Source organism: Ammodytes marinus (genome assembly GCF_949987685.1).
Source record: "Ammodytes marinus genome assembly, chromosome: 13".
Classification (NCBI taxonomy): Eukaryota; Metazoa; Chordata; class Actinopteri; order Uranoscopiformes; family Ammodytidae; genus Ammodytes; species Ammodytes marinus.
Genome location: NC_137217.1, coordinates 12,482,814 through 12,502,477, shown reverse-complemented (window position 1 = coordinate 12,502,477; position 19,664 = coordinate 12,482,814). Strand labels below are relative to the sequence as shown.

At 41.2% G+C, this 19,664-nt stretch overlaps 1 protein-coding gene across 2 annotated transcripts in view; it reads left to right on the top strand.

Moving 5' to 3' along the window:
* The window catches only part of grb10b (growth factor receptor-bound protein 10b), a 77,354-nt gene that overhangs the window by 22,546 nt on the left and 35,144 nt on the right, over positions 1-19,664 (top strand). For both annotated transcript variants that reach the window (XM_080039848.1, XM_080039847.1), the window contains exons 2-4: positions 1,372-1,497; positions 8,301-8,397; positions 16,903-17,227. In XM_080039848.1, coding sequence (XP_079895974.1) covers positions 1,447-1,497; positions 8,301-8,397; positions 16,903-17,227 — 473 coding nt within the window. In that variant the 5' untranslated portion in view covers positions 1,372-1,446. The remainder of the gene's footprint in view (positions 1-1,371; positions 1,498-8,300; positions 8,398-16,902; positions 17,228-19,664) is intronic.

Below are 19,664 nucleotides of genomic sequence, written 5' to 3'. Positions count from 1 at the left end.
CTGGCCAAATTTGCAGCAAACATTCCACCTTCACATCAGACCAACACAAACCCCATTTTTTAAATGTAATATGGCTGGTATGCTACAGAAGGCTCATTTATTGTCAACTGCAATATACATATACAATGACTCCCCTCTGTGCTGGAATAGGAGACTCCTGCAATTGGTGGAAATGGACTTTGCAAATAAAATTTCCCCTTGGAGATCAATAAGGTATTTATTTATTTGTCTAATATCTATCCATTCGAAAGTTGAGTAGAGCAGAGAAGTAAGCAGGGTTTGAACTTCTTTCAATAGCACTTAATTTTTTTAATATAATTTATTTTATTTTTATGTGAACATTGGGGTGCAAAACCAGTTCTTCCAGTAGTAACCAGTGAAAATGTGTCGCATTACCAAACAACGTAAATGACTATTGCGCCTCACCTCTTGCAATGCAACCCATTTTCACCTTGCCTTCAGTGTGGCTGTTCAGAACGGCTATAAAAAACGTTTGCCCTCTGACAGCAAGATACACAAGAAATGTTCTTTTAAATAGAGCCTTTACACACCCATGCACAGCCACACATGCGCTGCATATTTAAACACACACAAACACGCCCACAAAGAGAACACGTATGCATGTAGAAACACATGTACAGGCAGAGTGAGTACACATATACACACTGTACGGCCGCAGAGGGCAGCCTGCTCACGACCGCAAATGCAAACATGAGATAATATTAGCTGACTATAAAATGGCAGGTCATATTTTTGAAATACCAACAGGGGGTCATGAACTGCCGCATAAAAGACCATCATAGTTGTGAGCTTTAGCTGCTTGGCTCCAAATATACCCTGGGGTCTAACTTAAGACCTGGAGAGATGCCTGCTTGGTATTTTTGGGTCGGTGTTTACATGTGTTTGTACAGTGGCAGAAGTGCCAAGAGGTTAATAGGATACCCACTTTAAGAAGTTCAAATAGACTAAAGTCTATGTTGTTGAATTTGTGGTTATTTTGACCCAAGGATGGCCAGGGGGAGGCTTAGAGTAGAAGAACACCTTGAAAGTCCCCGGAGTTGCAAGACAACGTTTCAGTAGTTTGATCATTTATTAGTGCAAATTGATATAATATATGAATAAAAACCTGTTGCATTCCTGAAGTAGATTTTGAATAAGATGATTTACAACCAAGCACTGCTCCTCCGGTGATGCTTGTTGATGTTTACTGTGGTTGTATGTGGGTTAAGAAGTGCTCTGTGCTATATCTGTCTCCTCAGGAGCTAGACTTCATCTTCCTTGTGTCATCTCCTTCATCCTTCCTCTCTTGGACTTCCTCCCCTTCCCCTTTTCCACTAACCTTCACTAACCTTTGCTCTCCTTCCTCTGCAGGTTCTGCTCTGTCCAACTTCTATCCAAACTGATCCCACCGAGCAAATTGTACGAAAGAGCTGAGATACAGAAAACATGGCTGTGGCCGGATGTCCGGATTATTTCCTGCATCATCCAAATTACCAGGTAAATGGCTATTTCCTGTGTAGTTTTTCTTAATTAACTCCAAATCTGTCTGTAAAATGAATTTATATGCTAATTTAACAGCTTAGCTAGTGTTTGTACAGATGAAATGTTGCCATTTTAGAGTAGAGCTGAAACAGCGCATACTAATGTACAAAGCCTGCAGGGTTAGACTCAACAGATGTCTGTTTAAGCTTTTAAACCCAAAGTAACTTTTTTCAACAGAAATGTAGACACTTGTAAGGTAGAAATGTGCCAGTGTCCCCTTGAAAGTACATGGGATCCTATCACAGCGTCCAACTTTGGACTTGTTTATCCATAGGTTATGGCTAATATGTCATAGCCCTTTAGATGCTCTGCATAGTATAGGCCTATTCGGTGCATAAAAGAATGCTCAAAGTCCTGCTTGGTCTAGTTCTGACCAAAGAGAGCATCAGTGAATGGCAGTAATATGGTCCCAACATTCCACCAAAGTGAACACATTGAATTCACAAAGAGCCACAGGGGGACAGACTGTTTAGAGTGTTGGTCCAACAGAGGCACAAAAGCATCTTCTTTTGGCTGACACGCCCTCAGGTAATGGCCTCTCTTTTCATTCTGATTCAATGGTCGACCCATTCACTCGCAGACATACACACACAACAAGCACATGGACCTTTTGTATTGATTTAATTTAAGCGCAGGCTATTGACTATTTATCTGATTATAATTCTAAAACATTAGGGGGAAACGCAAGGGAAAAGTATTAAATCATAAACAGTTCGCTCTAAAGAGTAGCATAGCCCTAAATAATTAGTGTTAAAACTGCATGGGCCCTAATTTTATCATAGTTCAGCTTCAGTCTCAGTAGCTGAGGTAGAGTTGCAGTCATCTGTTTCGGCTTATGTCTTTTAATGTAGTCCTAATTTGTTATGTTGAATTGTATTAATTTAACAGGTGTAGCACATGTCTATAGGAGTTTATGAACTACACACTGGATTTGTGACTTTGAGTTTTGAGTGCAAACACAAGCTTGTATCCAAGTGTGCTCATTTGGTTGTGCATTAGCCAGGGCAGACTTGACCTCTGGACATCAGGTTTGAGGTTAGATGGATTTGTTCACACCAGCCCCCGTAGACTAGAGCAAAGGGCTTCCAAACATTTGTAGAGGGGCAGTAGCACTATTGGCCTGATCAGAAGCTAATCGGTTGGTTGTTTGCCATCTGGGCAATGGCTTTATCTGCCACCTTTAACCTCAGAGCTGCTAGAGGATAGTGAAGACAGCCTGCTCAGAGTGTGTGTGGTAGAGTTAAGTTAGGGTCGCCAGTGTGTCTGGAAAACAGTTGCTGTTCATGAAAACAGCAACAATTAAAAATGAGGAATTCGCAGAATAACAGAACTAACTCAACAAATATAAAACTTTGGGGATTCGGCCTTAAAGCTGGGGTGTATGATTTCTGATTGGTCAAAGTTAACATGAGCTGTATACTTTGACCAATCAGAGCGAGGCTCCGATTCTCTGTTCTTATTGGCTGTTGGGACTGTCCATTCACTTTGGCACGACTTTGTTAGTATAGAGCGTGTCAGGGAGGGACCAAAGGGAACAAGTGGAGCGGTTGAGGTATTTGAATTCGAATCTCTATACCAACTGCCATTTTCTCCCCAAATCCTCCACCACAGCTTTAAGTTGCGGCTAAGGGGACGCCCCTGTTTGGCACAGTTAATCAATATGATGACCAAAAATAGAACAGTGTCAATATGTGTAGGCTCATCTTCGATCAAACACACCAAGCCCTCAACAACAGCCCTGATTTAGATGATCTTGATGAGAATCAACTGGGGACTTTCCTATTTGGCAGACATGGAATATTCCATTATTGGAAGACGTAAAGCTTTTAAATCTGAATAGAGTCATTCGGTCCTTTCATCTTTGCAAACAGTTTGGTTGGGTGCTGTTGTAGCTACAGTACGCGGACCCCAATGTACACACTCCAGTTTGCACACACAGGGCGCACTCACTGGGCCGTTTGCAGGGCATTCAGCTATAACAGATGTACCTTGACTGGCTGAATGAGAAAACCCGTTCACTGTGAAATCCCGGGGCTTGGGCAGATTTTCTCTTGATAAAACTGCAGCTGCAATTCAAAACAGATTCAAGTGAAGATAACATTCATCCTTAACTCAAGGGATCATATCGCCACTTTAATCATGTTGCCGTTGTATGGTCGTGACTGGTGAATGAATGACGGCATGTGCCAAGTGAATCTTATTGGAGAATCCTTCATCTATAAGCTGCAGTACATTCATTGGTAAAACCAACCTACAGCAATTTTGTAAAGCAGTAAAACTCCTTCAGATTACAAAGGTAATGCTATACAAGCGGAGCCCAAGAATCTCTACAGTCCGAATACAAATATTGTCATGTATAAAAGTTCAGTAGATCCTCGAGTGTATTAAGCTCCCCCAAATCTGTGTTGGATCACTGGATAAATAAGCAGAATCCAGAACTTCAGCATCCTTCTTGTGCTGTGAGAGAGCCGGATTGTTTTATCTAGGGCTAAACATTAACAGGAATTCCGGGTGTTTCCCATAACCTACCAGTATTCCTAGAAACTGCACAATTGCATTTGTTTCATTTGAGCTTATGCAATGAGAAGGTGAGGTCAACTTTGCTGCTTGGACACAGTCTGCCCTTACTCCCAGTACCTTGGAGAATGGCCAAATGCCCAGCATGAAAGTGTCCCATTTACCATTGTTTATCATGGCAGGTTTTTAATAGTTCTGGGTCATAGGCTGACTGGAGCCTTAAATATTCATATGTACCTATCCTGAATTTTGAATTTCTTGCTGCAGTGTAGGAAGGGAGTTCCCTACACATTTCATTTGTATGATTGATTGATGAACAGCCGATCCTCGACCTTAACTAAGGCCCTAACTGATGCTGAGTGAAGCCCAATAACCATAAGACGGCATCTGTGAGAAAAGGGCTTCAAGAACAGAAAACGTCTTCAAAGACCACGTCTCCTCCCAAGCCACAAACTTGCCCGTTTTGACTTTGCAGGGGAGCACCGAACATGGGACATTGAAAGGTGGAATAATGTGTTATTCTCTGACGAGAAAAGATTTAACCTGGACGGTCCTGATGGCTTCCAACGCTTTTTTCCCACGACCACAGGATATATTCGGATCTTGGTTGTTGAATAACTCAGAAGCTATTCCTTAGTTAGGGTTAAATAACCTGTTGCCAACTGAAAAAATAATCACTGTGTTTTCATCCAATGTAGGGCTCTTGCCTATTTTCTGCCTTAGATCAATCCAGTTGGCAACTTTTTTGGGGTCGGGCAGTGTATATACATATAAATATATATAGAGAGGGTATATATATTATATATGGAAAGACATCCCAAAGACATGTCTTGGTAGTTACCATAGTAAAGGCATTACCAACAAAACAAAATAAGCTATTGTTATGTACATATGTGTCATAGGCCGGCTCGTCAGTGTCTCAGCTGTGCTGTGTAAGCAGCTACAGCTAGCGGTCACAGCTGAGCTTCTACTGTAAAAACAAACAGATAAATGAAGCACTAGAGCAGACATTGGTCTGACCCTGTGATCTCGTTCTGGCTCATTATGTAAGAAGGGATTTCCACTTGCTGTCTATTGTTCATGTATGTTGTACAGGACTGTCTAGGTTAGTGCTATTGCTGCCAGCAAGAGTGGTCTGCATTAAGCAAGACTTGGACCCCTTGAGAAAGATTTCCACATCTTTAAAACTCCACTTGGAATGTTCTTATGGATCCAGTCCATTTTCATCTCTTCCTTCATAGCCAACAGCCTCACGGTAAATCAAGTATTGATCATATTCAATTCCCCGTTTTACCATTTAACCTCAGCTTGACCTCTTGTCAAGGCGTATCTTTGGCATGCGTCTTAGTCTTTTTCTTTTTTGTTTGAGGCCCAATCTCCAGACCTTTGTGTCTGTCCTGCTTTCAGTGCCATAACCTTGCGCTGACCCCTTTTAAGAAGCTGAACCCTCAACCCATTGACTCTTATTTGGAGTTTCTTTCAACTTCATCAATTTGAAAGGGCCCTCATATGTGTCTTGTCAAAACTTGGCATACCCTCAGTCCTGTTTTGACCCCTCTTTTGACCCAACTTAAGCAGTGTGTGTGTGTGTGTGTGTGTGTGTGTGTGTGTGTGTGTGTGTGTGTGTGTGTGTGTGTGTGTGTGTGTGTGTGTGTGTGTGTGTGTGTGTGTGTGTGTGTGTGTGTGTGTGTGTGTGTGTGTGTGTGTGTGTGTGTGTGTGTGTGTGTGTGTGTGTGTGTGTGTGTGTGTGTGTGTGTGTGTGTGTGTGTGTGTGTGTAAAATTATTTGACTGAGACTGAGAATCAGGGAAAGTACTGAACAAGAATATAAGTGTCTGCATTTTCTACGGCAGACAAAAGAAGTAAAAAGAAGTGATGTCTGCTTTTATTTTCTTATTTTCTTTCGCCTCTTTGTAGTCTCAACGTTATAGGCTTCAATAAACCGTTTGCCAAATTCGGAGTCAGGCAACGGTATGGCTGAGAATTATGCTAAATGGCCAGTATCTATAGGAGTATGTGTGTGTGTGTGTGTGTGTGTGTGTGTGTGTGTGTGTGTGTGTGTGTGTGTGTGTGTGTGTGTTAACTCATTTACTCCAGACAGCCATGCACAACAGGATTCAAAACCAGTATATGGTCTGAAAGAGTCCCTCCGTTTTTGCTCAGTGGAGCTGAACCATGACCATCCTGTCCTGAATACCCACACACATACACACACACACACACACACACATACACACACACATACACACTAACTTTGTGCTGTACCATCCCACCAACCGAACAGCGTCCCAGTGCTGTTTGGGTGACTGGGTAGGGATCAGTCACAGTCTGGTAGCTGGATCCCCAGACGATGTGTCCTGATGATGGGGTTTGCTACGTCACTGGTACAAATGGCGTGATGCGGCGGTGATTACATTTTTTTCTTGTTCTTTTTTGAAAGAAGGTTAGTCCCACTAAAATCAGTTTTTTTTTTTCAATCCGGCAAAGATGGCTGGAACTCAATTCAATACAAAGACGGAACAATGCATGGTAATGATTGGATGCGGTTGGGTTAGTTGGTATAGAAGAAGGGTTGGGGGAGGGAGGGGGAGTGGGTGTTGGTGGTGGACAGAACCATATACTGACATTGAACTTCCAGTTACATCCAGTCTGGTCTGGGCGTTCGCACCACCATAGACGCCAGTGAGCAGCACTTATTCCTTCTTAAAACAAAACATTTCGCAGGAGAATAATGGATTATACTGTATATCCAATCTTTTCGGCGGCGCCCTTATTTTGAAGGATCAGAGGGGAATTCTACTTGAAGCTTTATTTTCACAGTGAGTCAATTCAAAGAGACATCAAGCTGTTGTTCAATTGAAAACTAGCAGATATTAGTAATGTGTTTGGTTTGTTTAAACATTTATCGTGACTTTTGTTTGCACACCACATTAGATATCAGTGTGTGTGTAGCACCAGGATAAGGGAAATAAGACAAAGAAGAGAGACCAGTTGTTCAAACAGTGACAAACTGTACTATTAATGAATGCTATTTATCTTGTATTGTTGTGACATTTACTTATATCATCCTTAAATACAGCCTGGATCTGTTTCATTAAATGAGACACTATCCCGAGAATACATCTTGACTGCGGGTCTCAAGAATCACGTGATGGCTACTAGGACCATTCGCCATTTAATCATCGTTACTCTTGAGAACAAGAATAATAAGAATGCCATCTATCATGGGAAAATAACTTGTGTCTAAAAATCCAGCTCTGCGTGCAGTGTTTGCCACTAATCCAAATGAGGCAGAACAAGCAAACCACTTCAGCTTTTATTACAGCTCTGGAGGAGGTCTGCTGTGTTACAGAGACATGGGCTGTAGTGACGTTTTCTCAGAACAGTAGTCCGCCCCAGTACGTTCTGTTCCAACTCTTACGGTTAGGCCCTGGGCGGGACGCCACACAAGTGTGTACACACACACACACACACACACACACACACACACACACACACACACACACACACCATAATGCTTAACCCACAGTTGTAATCTTAAATTGTAAGTTTTAGATGAAAATGACGCAAATATGTATAAACATACTTTCTGGTTATGTTGTCTTATTGAACGACTGTTTAATACAGCGACTGTAAAACTGTATGATTGAGAAAGAGATCAAGGACAAAAGTGTTTAAATAGTTAAATCCTAAACTGCTGGTCTGTTGCGCTCCGATACTCAGCTGGCCCTGTTCACACACTGTTTGTTGGACGGAGCAGTGTTTACACACAAGCAGTGTAGAAAGAGGCAAGGTTATCTCAGTTCCAGTTTTTTTTTAATTGTTTTTCGTTATGTGCTATTTCCGAATTTTCAGCACTCACTGTACTTTTGGGATTTTTCTGTTCTGTATTTGAAACGCTCCGACACATACAGTTTTTGAATTTGTTACCTTTTATATTGTCGCTGGGGTCAGTGGTGTCTGCATTTCATAACATTTCTCTCTTACAGACTGGTGTTGTATGTAGTAGAGGTATGACCAAACTTTAATGACATTTACTGCAGAACTTGTATTCTATTGGAAACCTATGATATTTTCCTCTTATAATAATTTTTAACTAATTTGAACGATTTAATTTATACCACTTATTTTCTTTGATTCAAATTCAGAAACACATGTTGTTGTTTAATTTCATTTTGGCTGCTGTAATATTTTGAAAAGTAGAGATTTTTGAGAAACATGCTTTTCTGTTCTCTCCCTCAGCAGGACAATATAGACCGGTCCTCCAATCACAGGCAGGCTGACCTTATTGGTCCGAGCTTCAAGCAATCAGCCAATCGGAGTTCTCCTAACCATCAAGGTTGGTCTTTTATCATCAGTGTGTGTGTGTGTGTGTGTGTGTGTGTGTGTGTGTGTCTGTGTGTGATATTGTGTTGCAATGGTTTTGTATAACACAGAAAATTCTCCTTGGTTATACAATGACATCAAATTACATACATACAGTACATCCTGGGATTTGTCATATGATATTCCATACCATCTGTATTGACTTTGTGCAACATAATTGCTTGCTCAGTATTCTCCATTTATTTTCATACATAAGAGAATAAAAAAAGGTCATAGAAATGACCTAGGAATCTGGTACCACTTGTATGGGTGTGTGTGTGTGTGTGTGTGTGTGTGTGTGTGTGTGTGTGTGTGTGTGTGTGTGTGTGTGTGTGTGTGTGTGTGTGTGTGTGTGTGTGTGTGTGTGTGTGTGTGTGTGTGTGTGTGTGTGTGTGTGTGTGTGTGTGTGTGTGTGTGTGTGTGTGTGTGTGTGCGACGTCTCCACCGTACAGTGTGTGAGTGGCTTGATGCTCATTATCCTGCTCTGGGCCGGGGGTGGGTTGACGGGGATATTGTATATTTGGGTCTCTTCCGCTGTAAACATTTCAGCAGTTCAAAGGGTGATCTGCAGGGACACAGGGTGCCATTATAATTACGCCGTCCCTCTAATTGTGCCATTCAGGGTTCATCCATGACAATCGGAGCATGAGATTTAAGCACAATATTGGCTCAGCATGGGAGGTAAGGGCGGGGAGTCTGCGAGGACTCAACTAGTGAATTAGAACGCTTGGCCCCGGCATGGGAAATAAATGGAGCAGAAATGACATTGTCATATTTCAGGATGGGCCGGGATACAGGGTACTCAGAAGGACCAGAGAGGCAGATGAACGGAGATGACTTTTAGCTGTGGAATGGATTTTTGTTTACAATGTCTGAATAATGATATTTGGACAGATACCTAGGTTTCCTGTACAATAGGTTATGCCAGACGTGTTTGGAGCCTTATTTATTAGCACTGGTACTGTACCGTTTTCTCAGATTTTCCTGTCTCACTCTTCTTTAAAAAAACTGTATCAAGAAACTTTAAGTACGTTAACTAACTTAGCATGTTTCACATGCTATATTACGTATGCTTCTCAAATGATGTGCCGTTTGAGCAGAGATTTTGAATTGAGCCCCTCTGGGGTTATTAGTGGGATGATAATCCTTAATGACGTTTTTTAACTTGTTTTTCAGTACACCTTCTCTTTCATTCTTAAGGGACTTTAATGTGCCACCAGCTACTTGCTGTGTTTGCTATAAAGCTGGAACAGTCATAAACCTATTAGTTTTCTAGGGAACAGCGCGGCTTTGTTGGAACATGACCTGCCATTATTTCATATGTTTGGAATGAGACGCTGTTGAGCGGCTTATCCGGGCATTTGCAAGCCAATATCTGATGTCTATAAATAGAAGTTGAGCCACATGATATTCCCAGCATGTAATTCATAAAGTGTGCCATGCACATCATATATTACTGTAAAGTTAAGTATTTAAAGGTTTGATGTGATTTACCCAAACACAGTATTTATTTTAATAGAGAAGAAATCACAGAAAAATTACAAGGCCACATTGTGAGTGCCCCAGTGTCTCACAGATGCGATGTCACTGGCTTGCACTGTGCTGTGCAAATGCTGCCTCCTCTTTGTTGTTTTCACTGCCACACGCCTGACTTCAGTTGTATAGCTGAGTTAATTCATTGTCTGTTGGGTTACTGAACTTGCTCACCCCTCAAGGGCCAGATATGAAATTTGGAAATAATTTGCCCTTTCATGCATGAATTATGATATCCTAAATCTGGATTTTCTTCTTAACTGATTTGATACTTCTTAAGGCATGAACATTTTCACATGTCCACTTGGGTTGACTGCATGCATTTTGAGTTTTCAATTGTGGAATTATGTATTTAACAAACCAGTGAATACAATGATACATTATTTGAAAACTACAAGATAATACATATTTTCAATGCCTGTTCACATATTTTTAACATATTATACTTCAATGTAATGCAAAAATGTTGAACAAGTTTTTTTCAGTGAACATTTTCTATAAAAATAACAGAAAATTATTGTCCATGGTTCTCCAACAACTCTTTTTCAAATGTAATTCAGAAGTATTAAGCTATCTTAATATGACAATTGACATCATAATGACACTAACACATGGGATCATCTTCACAAAATGTATTTTTTCATTAAGTACTGCAAGTCGGGGCGCCCTTAGCTCAGTTGGTAGGGCGTACCCCCCCCCCCCCCCCCCCCCCCGGGCCGGCAGACTCCATCTTTAGTCTATAATAAATAAAAAACGAAGGTGTGCCAATGCAGTACAGTAATTATTTGCCGTGGCTGTGGCGGGGCTGACCAAGCGTGATCTCAGTCCTGGAAATGAATCTCCCAACTCACAGTTGTTCCAGTCCTTCCTACGTAGAGGTAGCTTAACATGCCATGGGCACACACAAGGGCATACACCTGCAGGCCCACAGGCATGCGTACTGACAAAAACCTTCACTCCCAAACAACGAGATCGCTGGACCGCATTCCTGAAAAGACTGGCTCTTCAACTGGGAGTTAAGGGGGGTGTGTGCAGATGACAAGGTAATGTGAGAGAAATGTGAGGAATCCAGAGAAGCTTTATACATTACATTAAATATTACAAAAACACATTAAAAGCAAAAGGTAAAATTAAATCACGTGTTAGGAACATTTAATCAAACACTAAGAGCAGTTATATTCCTAATTTCTTTCTCTACAACCGTCTCTCCTTGAAATGTCCTCATAATGCTTGTCACTACTGTATAAATGTAAGACCATGGTTGTGTAATTAACTTGCAGCTGACAAGTGAAAATGAATAGAAGGTAGTAAAGAGTGACACAATTAGGAAATAAGATAGGTTACCTTAAAAGATGAACAAGACAAAGTCCCCAGTCATGCCAGCATCTCGGTGAGTCAGACACAGCTCTGCATTGAGCTACATGCTAACGTCAATGTGCTTACATACTCACAAAGACATTGAAAACCTAATAGTATTTATGGTATAAGTGTATGTTTTGGACTAATTCAAATTGTGACCTGATGATGGCGCTGTAGGAAAGGTCAGGATATATCCAAAGTGCTTGCAATTCCCCCTGTGGGGTCCAGGTATATCTTTTGCGCTTTTTAAATGTTATTTTGCCATTTTAAATGCTTTTATTTAAAGTGCAGAGAGACAGAGATGAAATAGGGCAGAGAGGGGCCGTTTGGATTCGAACAGGGTCTGCTGCGAGGACTGAGCCTCATGGGGGAACGCTCTAACCACTACACCATGAACGCCCCCCAGACCAGGACAAAAGTCAGAGGATCACCACCATAATAAGGCTGAATCCTATTGGCACCTTGGATACCTGTACTCAATTCCATCACAATGAATGTAATAGTTGCTGAGACATTTCAGTCTTGACCAAAGTGCTGGATCGACCTACCAAATCCGACTGTGGTTTGTGAAGCAAAATACCCCACCATGTTCTGTTCCTGTGAAACGCCTGGCCTCTTCCTTTCACCCTTTCACTGGTGCACAGTTCCCCCTAAATGACAGTCTGTCTCTCCATCCCTCTATTTACTCCACTCCCTCACTGTTTCCCTCTAACCCTACCCATCAGAAGGCTTGGCCCTCAGTGGGTGTGTGTGTGTGCTGTCACCAAAAGGTATTGTACTCCCCACTGCAGAGCCACGCTTTACAGTTTAGACTTGCTCTGTCTATACTCCCACTGATCCCTTTGAATGGAAACCCCTCTGCTGGGGGTATATTCAGCGGCTGTTTATCCCCCCACCCCCTTCGTGTGTGTATGCGTGCGTGTGTGTCTGTGTGTGTATGTGTGCATGCGTGCCTGCGTGCATGTGCGTGCGTGTGCTCAATAGATGCACTGTATACCCCTAACATTCCCATATTTTACAGGAGGATTCCCCCCTCCTTTTTGTTTTTAACTAACAGGAATTAATACAAAATGCATGTAGACTACATTCCTGCGCTAAGGAGAAACGGAGAGCCATATGGATCCACCACCAGTACAATGGTCTTGTTTTGCTCATGTCTCGCTCGCTAATTATCAGACACATTCAAAAACAGCTTTTATTCAGATTCTTACCAGACTTTAGCAGTTTTACAGTTGGTTAATGCTGCATTCAGGGTGGCTCAGACAATAGAGGGAGCTTGGGTGGTATTTCACACTAATTAACTGGTTGTATCTTTTTAGAATAGAAGGGATGGGGGCTAAAGGGCTTTTCGTTTGGTTTTGACGGCAGTGGTACATTTAAGTCTAAAAAAGGAGTGAGTTGTGAGGAATGACTGCTTTTCTTTTAAATAAATGATGTGAATAAACTGAATGTATGGGGCCTTTGGACCATTTATCTTGTTAAAACAAGCAATTTAAATTTTTTCTGACCCTTGCAGACTTAAAGATTTAGCAATCGATCAAGAACATAATTGCCAAATAAATCACTAATGGATTGGTGTTGATTACAGCATGAGTGTAATTCCCGGAGCACAGTATTAACCAAACATGAAACAGTCTTTAACCTGATCGGATTCAGGATAATCACACATCTTAAAATAAAACACTTGCTCTGTGGCGAAATGCTTCTTAAGGAGGCATATGTTTCCTCTGCTTACAACCATATATTACACCGTATTGGCAGTGCATTTAACCTCTATGCTCCTTAATACAGCTTTGAGCTGTTAATACTCACCATGGTGTTAACCCTGCTGCTTACCCAAATACCAGTGTGCCACTATATCATTAATGTAGGTAACTCTTTTAAGCTTTAAATCAATGATTGTTCTTTCCCTGCTGTCCTTGCCTGTTGCCTGCATGTCTCGTTTTGCTACTGTACTGTCCTTGGCTTTGCACATTGGTGTGGAGAGGAAGTTCAGCTATACGTCTGAACTTATTCCAGACCTGGGGTTCAATAAATGCTACATGCTACAATAATGCTCATAACATGTTGGGCTGTTGACAGCGTAGGCATATCAGCCGTAGTGTTTGGTGACAGAGTTTGTTAACGTTAGGCAAGAGCATCACAGCTACATACTGCTACAGTCAACAGCTCTGCCTGCATATGTAGCTGTGTGTGATCCCTGCTAACCGAGCTGCTCTTACAGTATACATTTGAGAGGACATAATGAATGGCTGTAATATAGTATGGCCAGGCATGCCGTGACCAAAGTGTGTTTTGTGGGATTGGATAAAGGTGTTTTATGTCTTGTGAACCGGCCAAGGCCAAGTATCTGGCACAGCTTCTGTTTTCTGTACTCCATGTCAAAGAAAGAACAACCGTAGTTTGCTCCCTGGTCCAGACCTTCATTGGTTTAAATCCTTTGTGCGTGCCTGCCTGCATGCTTGCCTACCGTCTGTGTCATCAATCTGTCTGCCTTAACGGCCAAGTACATGACGCATGGTATTGCTTGACTGTGACATGCAGAGGTGGCTGCGATTGTATGACCGATAACGGCCGAGATCACAGGTTCTGTTTGGTTGTCTGCTGAACCGCTCTGTCACCTCCCCCCACTGGCCAAACGAGATCACATTTTTGAGGAAACATATTTTTCTCTCTCTAGCTCCAGGGTACACGTGTCTCACCTAGTGAACATGATGGATGATGAGCAGATGATGTGTTCAGAGTAAAAAGTGCTTTTGGAATTTTGCTCACTTTTGTTTCTGGTTTACTATTAACTCAATAGTTGAGCATCTATGTTATACAGTATTATTTTGACCTAAATCTTTAATTATTTTTTTATAAATGTTTTTCTTTTCATCACCACTGCTGCTGAATGCAGGTAGTGTTGCTCTGTCCTTAGCCTTGTGCATAGCCTTGTATACACCCTGTGTCCTGTGGTATATAGCTCTTTAGCTCTCCAGGCTATCTATAAGTAGCTGCTCAAGCTTACCTGTCACTATTAATACCTACAGATTAACCTCCCGTGATTCACAGGCACCTGTGATACGGCTACCTGACACGTTTTCAAGGAAAGGCTCCTCAAAGACAACACTAGACACTAGTTTTAGCTGCTAGCTGAAAGCATCATGCTGGAAACACTTCCATGCTACTGCATGCAGAGAGGAAGTGTTTACAAGCCCAGCAAACTGATTTGTTGCTATGCTAAGGAACTCCCTTTGAAGCCAATGCATTTAGAACTTTACATCAATCAAATAGCTTTTTGCAGTGTCAGCTTTCTGCAAACTTTTAGCTGCATAATAGTGGCATGACCCTCTCACCACCTGGTATGATCCAGCTTTCAGCTGCCTTGCACCTACAGCTGTGGGGATGTTACATTACATTTTAAGCGTTTGAGTTCTGACAACAGGACTGCTTTAAAAAGTTAAGATATGCTGCCTTATATTTTGTGACTGGAGTTTTCTTTTATATGCTGAAGAGAGTAGAGCTAACAACATGTTATAATACCAGTATGTTTCATTCATAACAAAAGCATATGAACCACTAAAATAGGGAATCTCAGGTATCATTATAAAGACAAAGAAAAAGTCATCATAATGTCACTAGTGTGAAAATGTGAAATTATCTATTTATTACAGTTATATACCACCGAACACACTGTAGGGCCACTGAGAAAATCACCAGTCAAATCAGAAATAGAAATAAACCTAAAATAATTTGCTATCCTGCAGTGTAAATAGCATTGTGACTCCATCCTAGGTCATATCTCATTATACATGTCCCCTCCTAAAGGGTTTCAATGTAATTTATTGTCATTGAAATGTGAAATATCATATCCTAGTAACCAGTATGGTGTTCCCTCACATGAACCCCATGCATTTTAGAGCCACTAACTCGCACAATTAGAGTTTGTCTCCCCCTAGTGGTTTAATTGTGTCCTACAATATCGTCAAGATCTTGAGACAGAGATTTGATGATGAATTCATGAGCTAGGTTTCTTTTTCATAATGAATAATTATTATTCATAAGTCGAGTGACCAATGCAGATTGTAATTTAGCGAAGTTAGGCACCCGGTTTGCCCAGATGATAAAACTTTCACAGCATGAAGCAATTAGAGACGGAGCTTCCCTTCAATTGAGCTCCCTTCAAACTTTGATTCAACATGCTCCTGGGGTCAGTTGAAAAATTCTCTTCATGAATATAAATGCGCCGGGAGGATTTTTTTTCTTTCTTTTTTTCACAGGGGCTTTGAGGATAGATTCCCCCTCTGAAAAGAATTCCAAGTCGGGCTTTTTAATGACTTTTAAAAGCAGAATGTTTGATAAATGCGGTGAATTTGAAGCAGATGCTTACAGTGCAATGCCTTTGCTGTGAACCCCAGTGGTAAGAGTTGAAAAGTGTTACGGGCAAGTTTGTGCTTGTTCCTGTTATCCCTGGAGATTTGGCTCACAGGGCAGCACAATGTACGTAGTCAAGATAGTCTCGCTGATTGAGCACTCTGGCAAAACTGGTTACCATTGTGTGTGTGTGTGTGTGTGTGTGTGTGTGTGTGTGTGTGTGTGTGTGTGTGTGTGTGTGTGTGTGTGTGTGTGTGTGTGTGTGTGTGTGTGTGTGTGTGTGTGTGTGTGTGTGTGTGTGTGTGTGTGTGTGTGTGTGTGTGTGTGTGTGTGTGTGTGTGTGTGTGTGTGTGTTTGTGTGTTTTATGTGCATACAGGCATGTTTTTTTCATATAACATAGCATTGAGGTGGTGCAAAGTGAGGTCAAGGGTTCAAATCCTTGCCACAGTGTCATGATAGAGAAACTGAAATAGGAAAAGGGAAAGTCCCAACAATATCCAAGGAATTCACCCCTCTTTTTTTGTCATGCCTCAACTATTTCAAACCAAAGCAGCAGGCTTATATGATTTTACTTTTACTGCCCTTTATTGCATTTAAGGTTTCGGTTTAGGATTTATTGCATTTAAGGTTTCGGTTTCTTTCTAGCTTGAATCCTGTCTTTTCTGCTCCACTCTGCTCTTTGTCTATAAATTCACCTCAGCACTTTAGCAACATGCCTCTCAGAATGTCCTGCACTAGATTTAAAAATTTCAACTACCAGTTCCTCTTCAGATTCAGTCAACGGTGTGTTACTCCTCTTAACGGGCTGCAAACTGTTCCTAGGATATGAACAACAAAATTGGGAAGGTGCTCTAACCTGTAATAAACTTACTGAAGATATTAGATCAGCCCAAACTGTTGCTACGAAACTGGAGACCTTCATTTTTTTATCTTTTGCTTTTCAATAAATTGAGATAAAGCGTAAAAGAGATGCAGTAGTTTATGGCTTGCAAAAGGTCCTCTGCTGTTACAAAGTGATTTGATATATTATAGTCTCTATGCACTGTGACTTGTATATGCTCCTTGTGTTCTTCATGTGCATCCATGGTTTTGAATTATTCTCTCCCTCTTTCATTCAAATGTTTTATGTTTTCCTTTCTCGTTTGAATGTTTTATGTAAAGCTCTTTGAATTGCCTTGGTGTGTTAAATGTGCGATATATAGATAAACTTGCCTTTTTTGTCTCCTGCAGAGGATGACGTGGATCTAGAGGCCCTAGTGAATGATATGAACTCTTCGCTGGAGAGCCTGTACTCCACCTGCAGTGGTCCGCAGACAGAGTCCACCCCACTGCTGCAAAATGGACAGACCTCTTCCTCTCACCATCACCACCATCAGCATCAAACAACAACAACAGCAGCAACAACACAACACAGCCAGCATGGTCGGCATGGTCACAACAACTCACACGCGCTAAGCCACGCCTCCCCGGAGCCGCACTCCTCCTCGTCCTCCTCAGCGAACTCACCTCAGAGCGGCCTGAGGCGCTCCCAGCCCATGCACATCCTCGCTGTCAGGTCGGTGTTGACGCAGTGTGTGTGCAGATTATTCATGGATGTTAATATTTCTTATGGTTAAAGGTGGAAGTCAGGAGAACACTTGTCGTCAAAATCACTTTTTTTGTTTAAAAACAGTGAATATTGTACTGTGTGTGCGCTGAACAAACCCAGTGTTAAAATAAAAAATAATATATATATATATATATATATATCTCCTGTTTCCAACATGCATCACAAACAGCTTCCTCAAGCAGTTTGTAATGCATGTTGGAAACAGGAGATGAGCTCCTGGTCTGATGCGCCACCTGGCTTGAGAAACACGTTCTCAAAGACTTACTTTGAGTCATTATTTAGGGAGCACACACATATTATGAATGAATTCAAATGAGCCATTTTAATCTAGATTAATCTAGATTAATTCCAACATTCAATGAGATTAATCTAGATTAAAAAAATGAATAATATATATATATATATATATATATATGAATCCATATATATATATATATATATTAGGGCTGTCAAACGATTAACATTTTTAATCAGATTAATCACAGGATTCCGTGGATTAATCACGATTAATTCTACCATTCGAAATAGGCCCAAAAAATTACCATTTTTTCTGTATATTGTTATATGAATTGAAAGATAAAGGACAGAAGGTGAATATATACATTTAAATGTAGTTTTTATTAATTGAAAATCCAAATGATGGTGTAATTACTGCAAATAAATTATAATCAACTAAAACAACCAACTTAAATTTGGCTGTCTCTATTCAGCAAATATAGCATAGGCTATAATGGCATGTATTGAGTGAATCCATGGTTTTGCATTCCTGAATACAACCTGATTGCAGTTTGTTCGTGTGTCTGTGTGTAGAAAAGGCCCCAAAGTTCATAAGTTAGTGTTTGATATTGTTACAGTGTGTTAAGATGTGTTTTATTCAGTGTGGATAACTGTCAGTTAGCTGCCGTGACGTCAGTCTGTTTAGTAAGTTTCCTTTCTCTTCTCCCTCGGTCGGATGTGTGAGCGTTGCCGCAGTAATCGATCATTCCACATGTGAAACGTGTTTATTTGAGTTTATGGGAATCACCCGTGAGTGAGTAAGTAGCCTACATGCAGTCCCGATCGCTGTTATAAATTAGGCTATATTTTATGCATGTTATTAAGGGCCACGATTCGCGGGTCGCAACAGCTGTTGTAACGTCTCCTCACGAGTCACGAGCGGAGTTTAAGCCTGTGTTTCTTTTCCTGCGATCTATGCTGCTGTGTCTGTGAAAGAAGGAAAATAAAGAGCGGATAAACCATACTCCTCCTCTCCTCGTCTCATGCTTATAGTCTGACGTTTTTGGCCATAAGTGCTGTTCTGGCCGACACCTCTGAAGTTAAACCTGTGATACAAGCAGATCAGCGCGGTACTGATACATCCACCAGTTTCCTCCGCTACAGTGTGTGTGTGTGTGTTTGTGTGTAGCCGACGTTGTTGTCACGTAGGCCTACACACACCTCTGAAAACTGCAGACGTTTGTTTCCTCCCGTGAACGGAGCAGAATGTTTCTCCTGTTGCTTCCGAGAGCAACTGCCAGCCGCGACACAGACGTGGCTGTTAGCAGCAGTTATAGGTCCGTGTTTAGTAGTTTAAAACATAGACTAGCGTGCTGCTATGTTTGGCTGTGTGCAGCTACTGATCCTGGGTCAGCCACAGCGTAAGAGTGACTGTAGTGTAGAGCGGGTGGGATGCACGGGGCGGATCATTCTGCACATGCGTTAAATGCGTTAAAAAAAATTAACGCATTAATTCCAGAAATTAATCACCTTGCGTTAACGCGTTAATTTTGACAGCCCTAATATATATATATTAGAGGTGGGCATAGATTAATTTTTTTAATCTAGATTAATCTAGATTAATTTTGGAATTAATCTAGATTAATCTAGATTAAAATGTCTCATTTGAATTCATTCATAATATGTGTGTGCTCCTAAATAATGACTCAAAGTAAGTCTTTGAGAACGTGTTTCTCAAGCCAGGTGGCGCATCAGACCAGGGGCTCATCTCCTGTTTCCAACATGCATCACAAACTGCTTGAGGAAGCTGTTCTACTATGATAATTGGTAATGAAAATAAATAATGTTCAACAAGATGTTACTTAGTAACGCGTTACCGGCATCGGACCTCTTTTTTCAGTAACGAGTAATCTAACGCGTTACTATCTCCAAACCAGTAATCAGATTAAAGTTACTCATCAAAGTCACTGTGCGTTACTTTTTCTGTCATTTTCCTTAGTGAAACATTTTACATAACTGCACAAATGACTGCGATTGCGATTTTATGTAAATAAATGTGCGCGCATGTGTCTCTAAACTCTCCAACTGCTCCAACCGCTTCTCTCGTCTTTTTGGTAGCGCCCCTCGTCTCTGCCATGCAGCGTGTGTGTGTGTGCCTGTCTGTGTC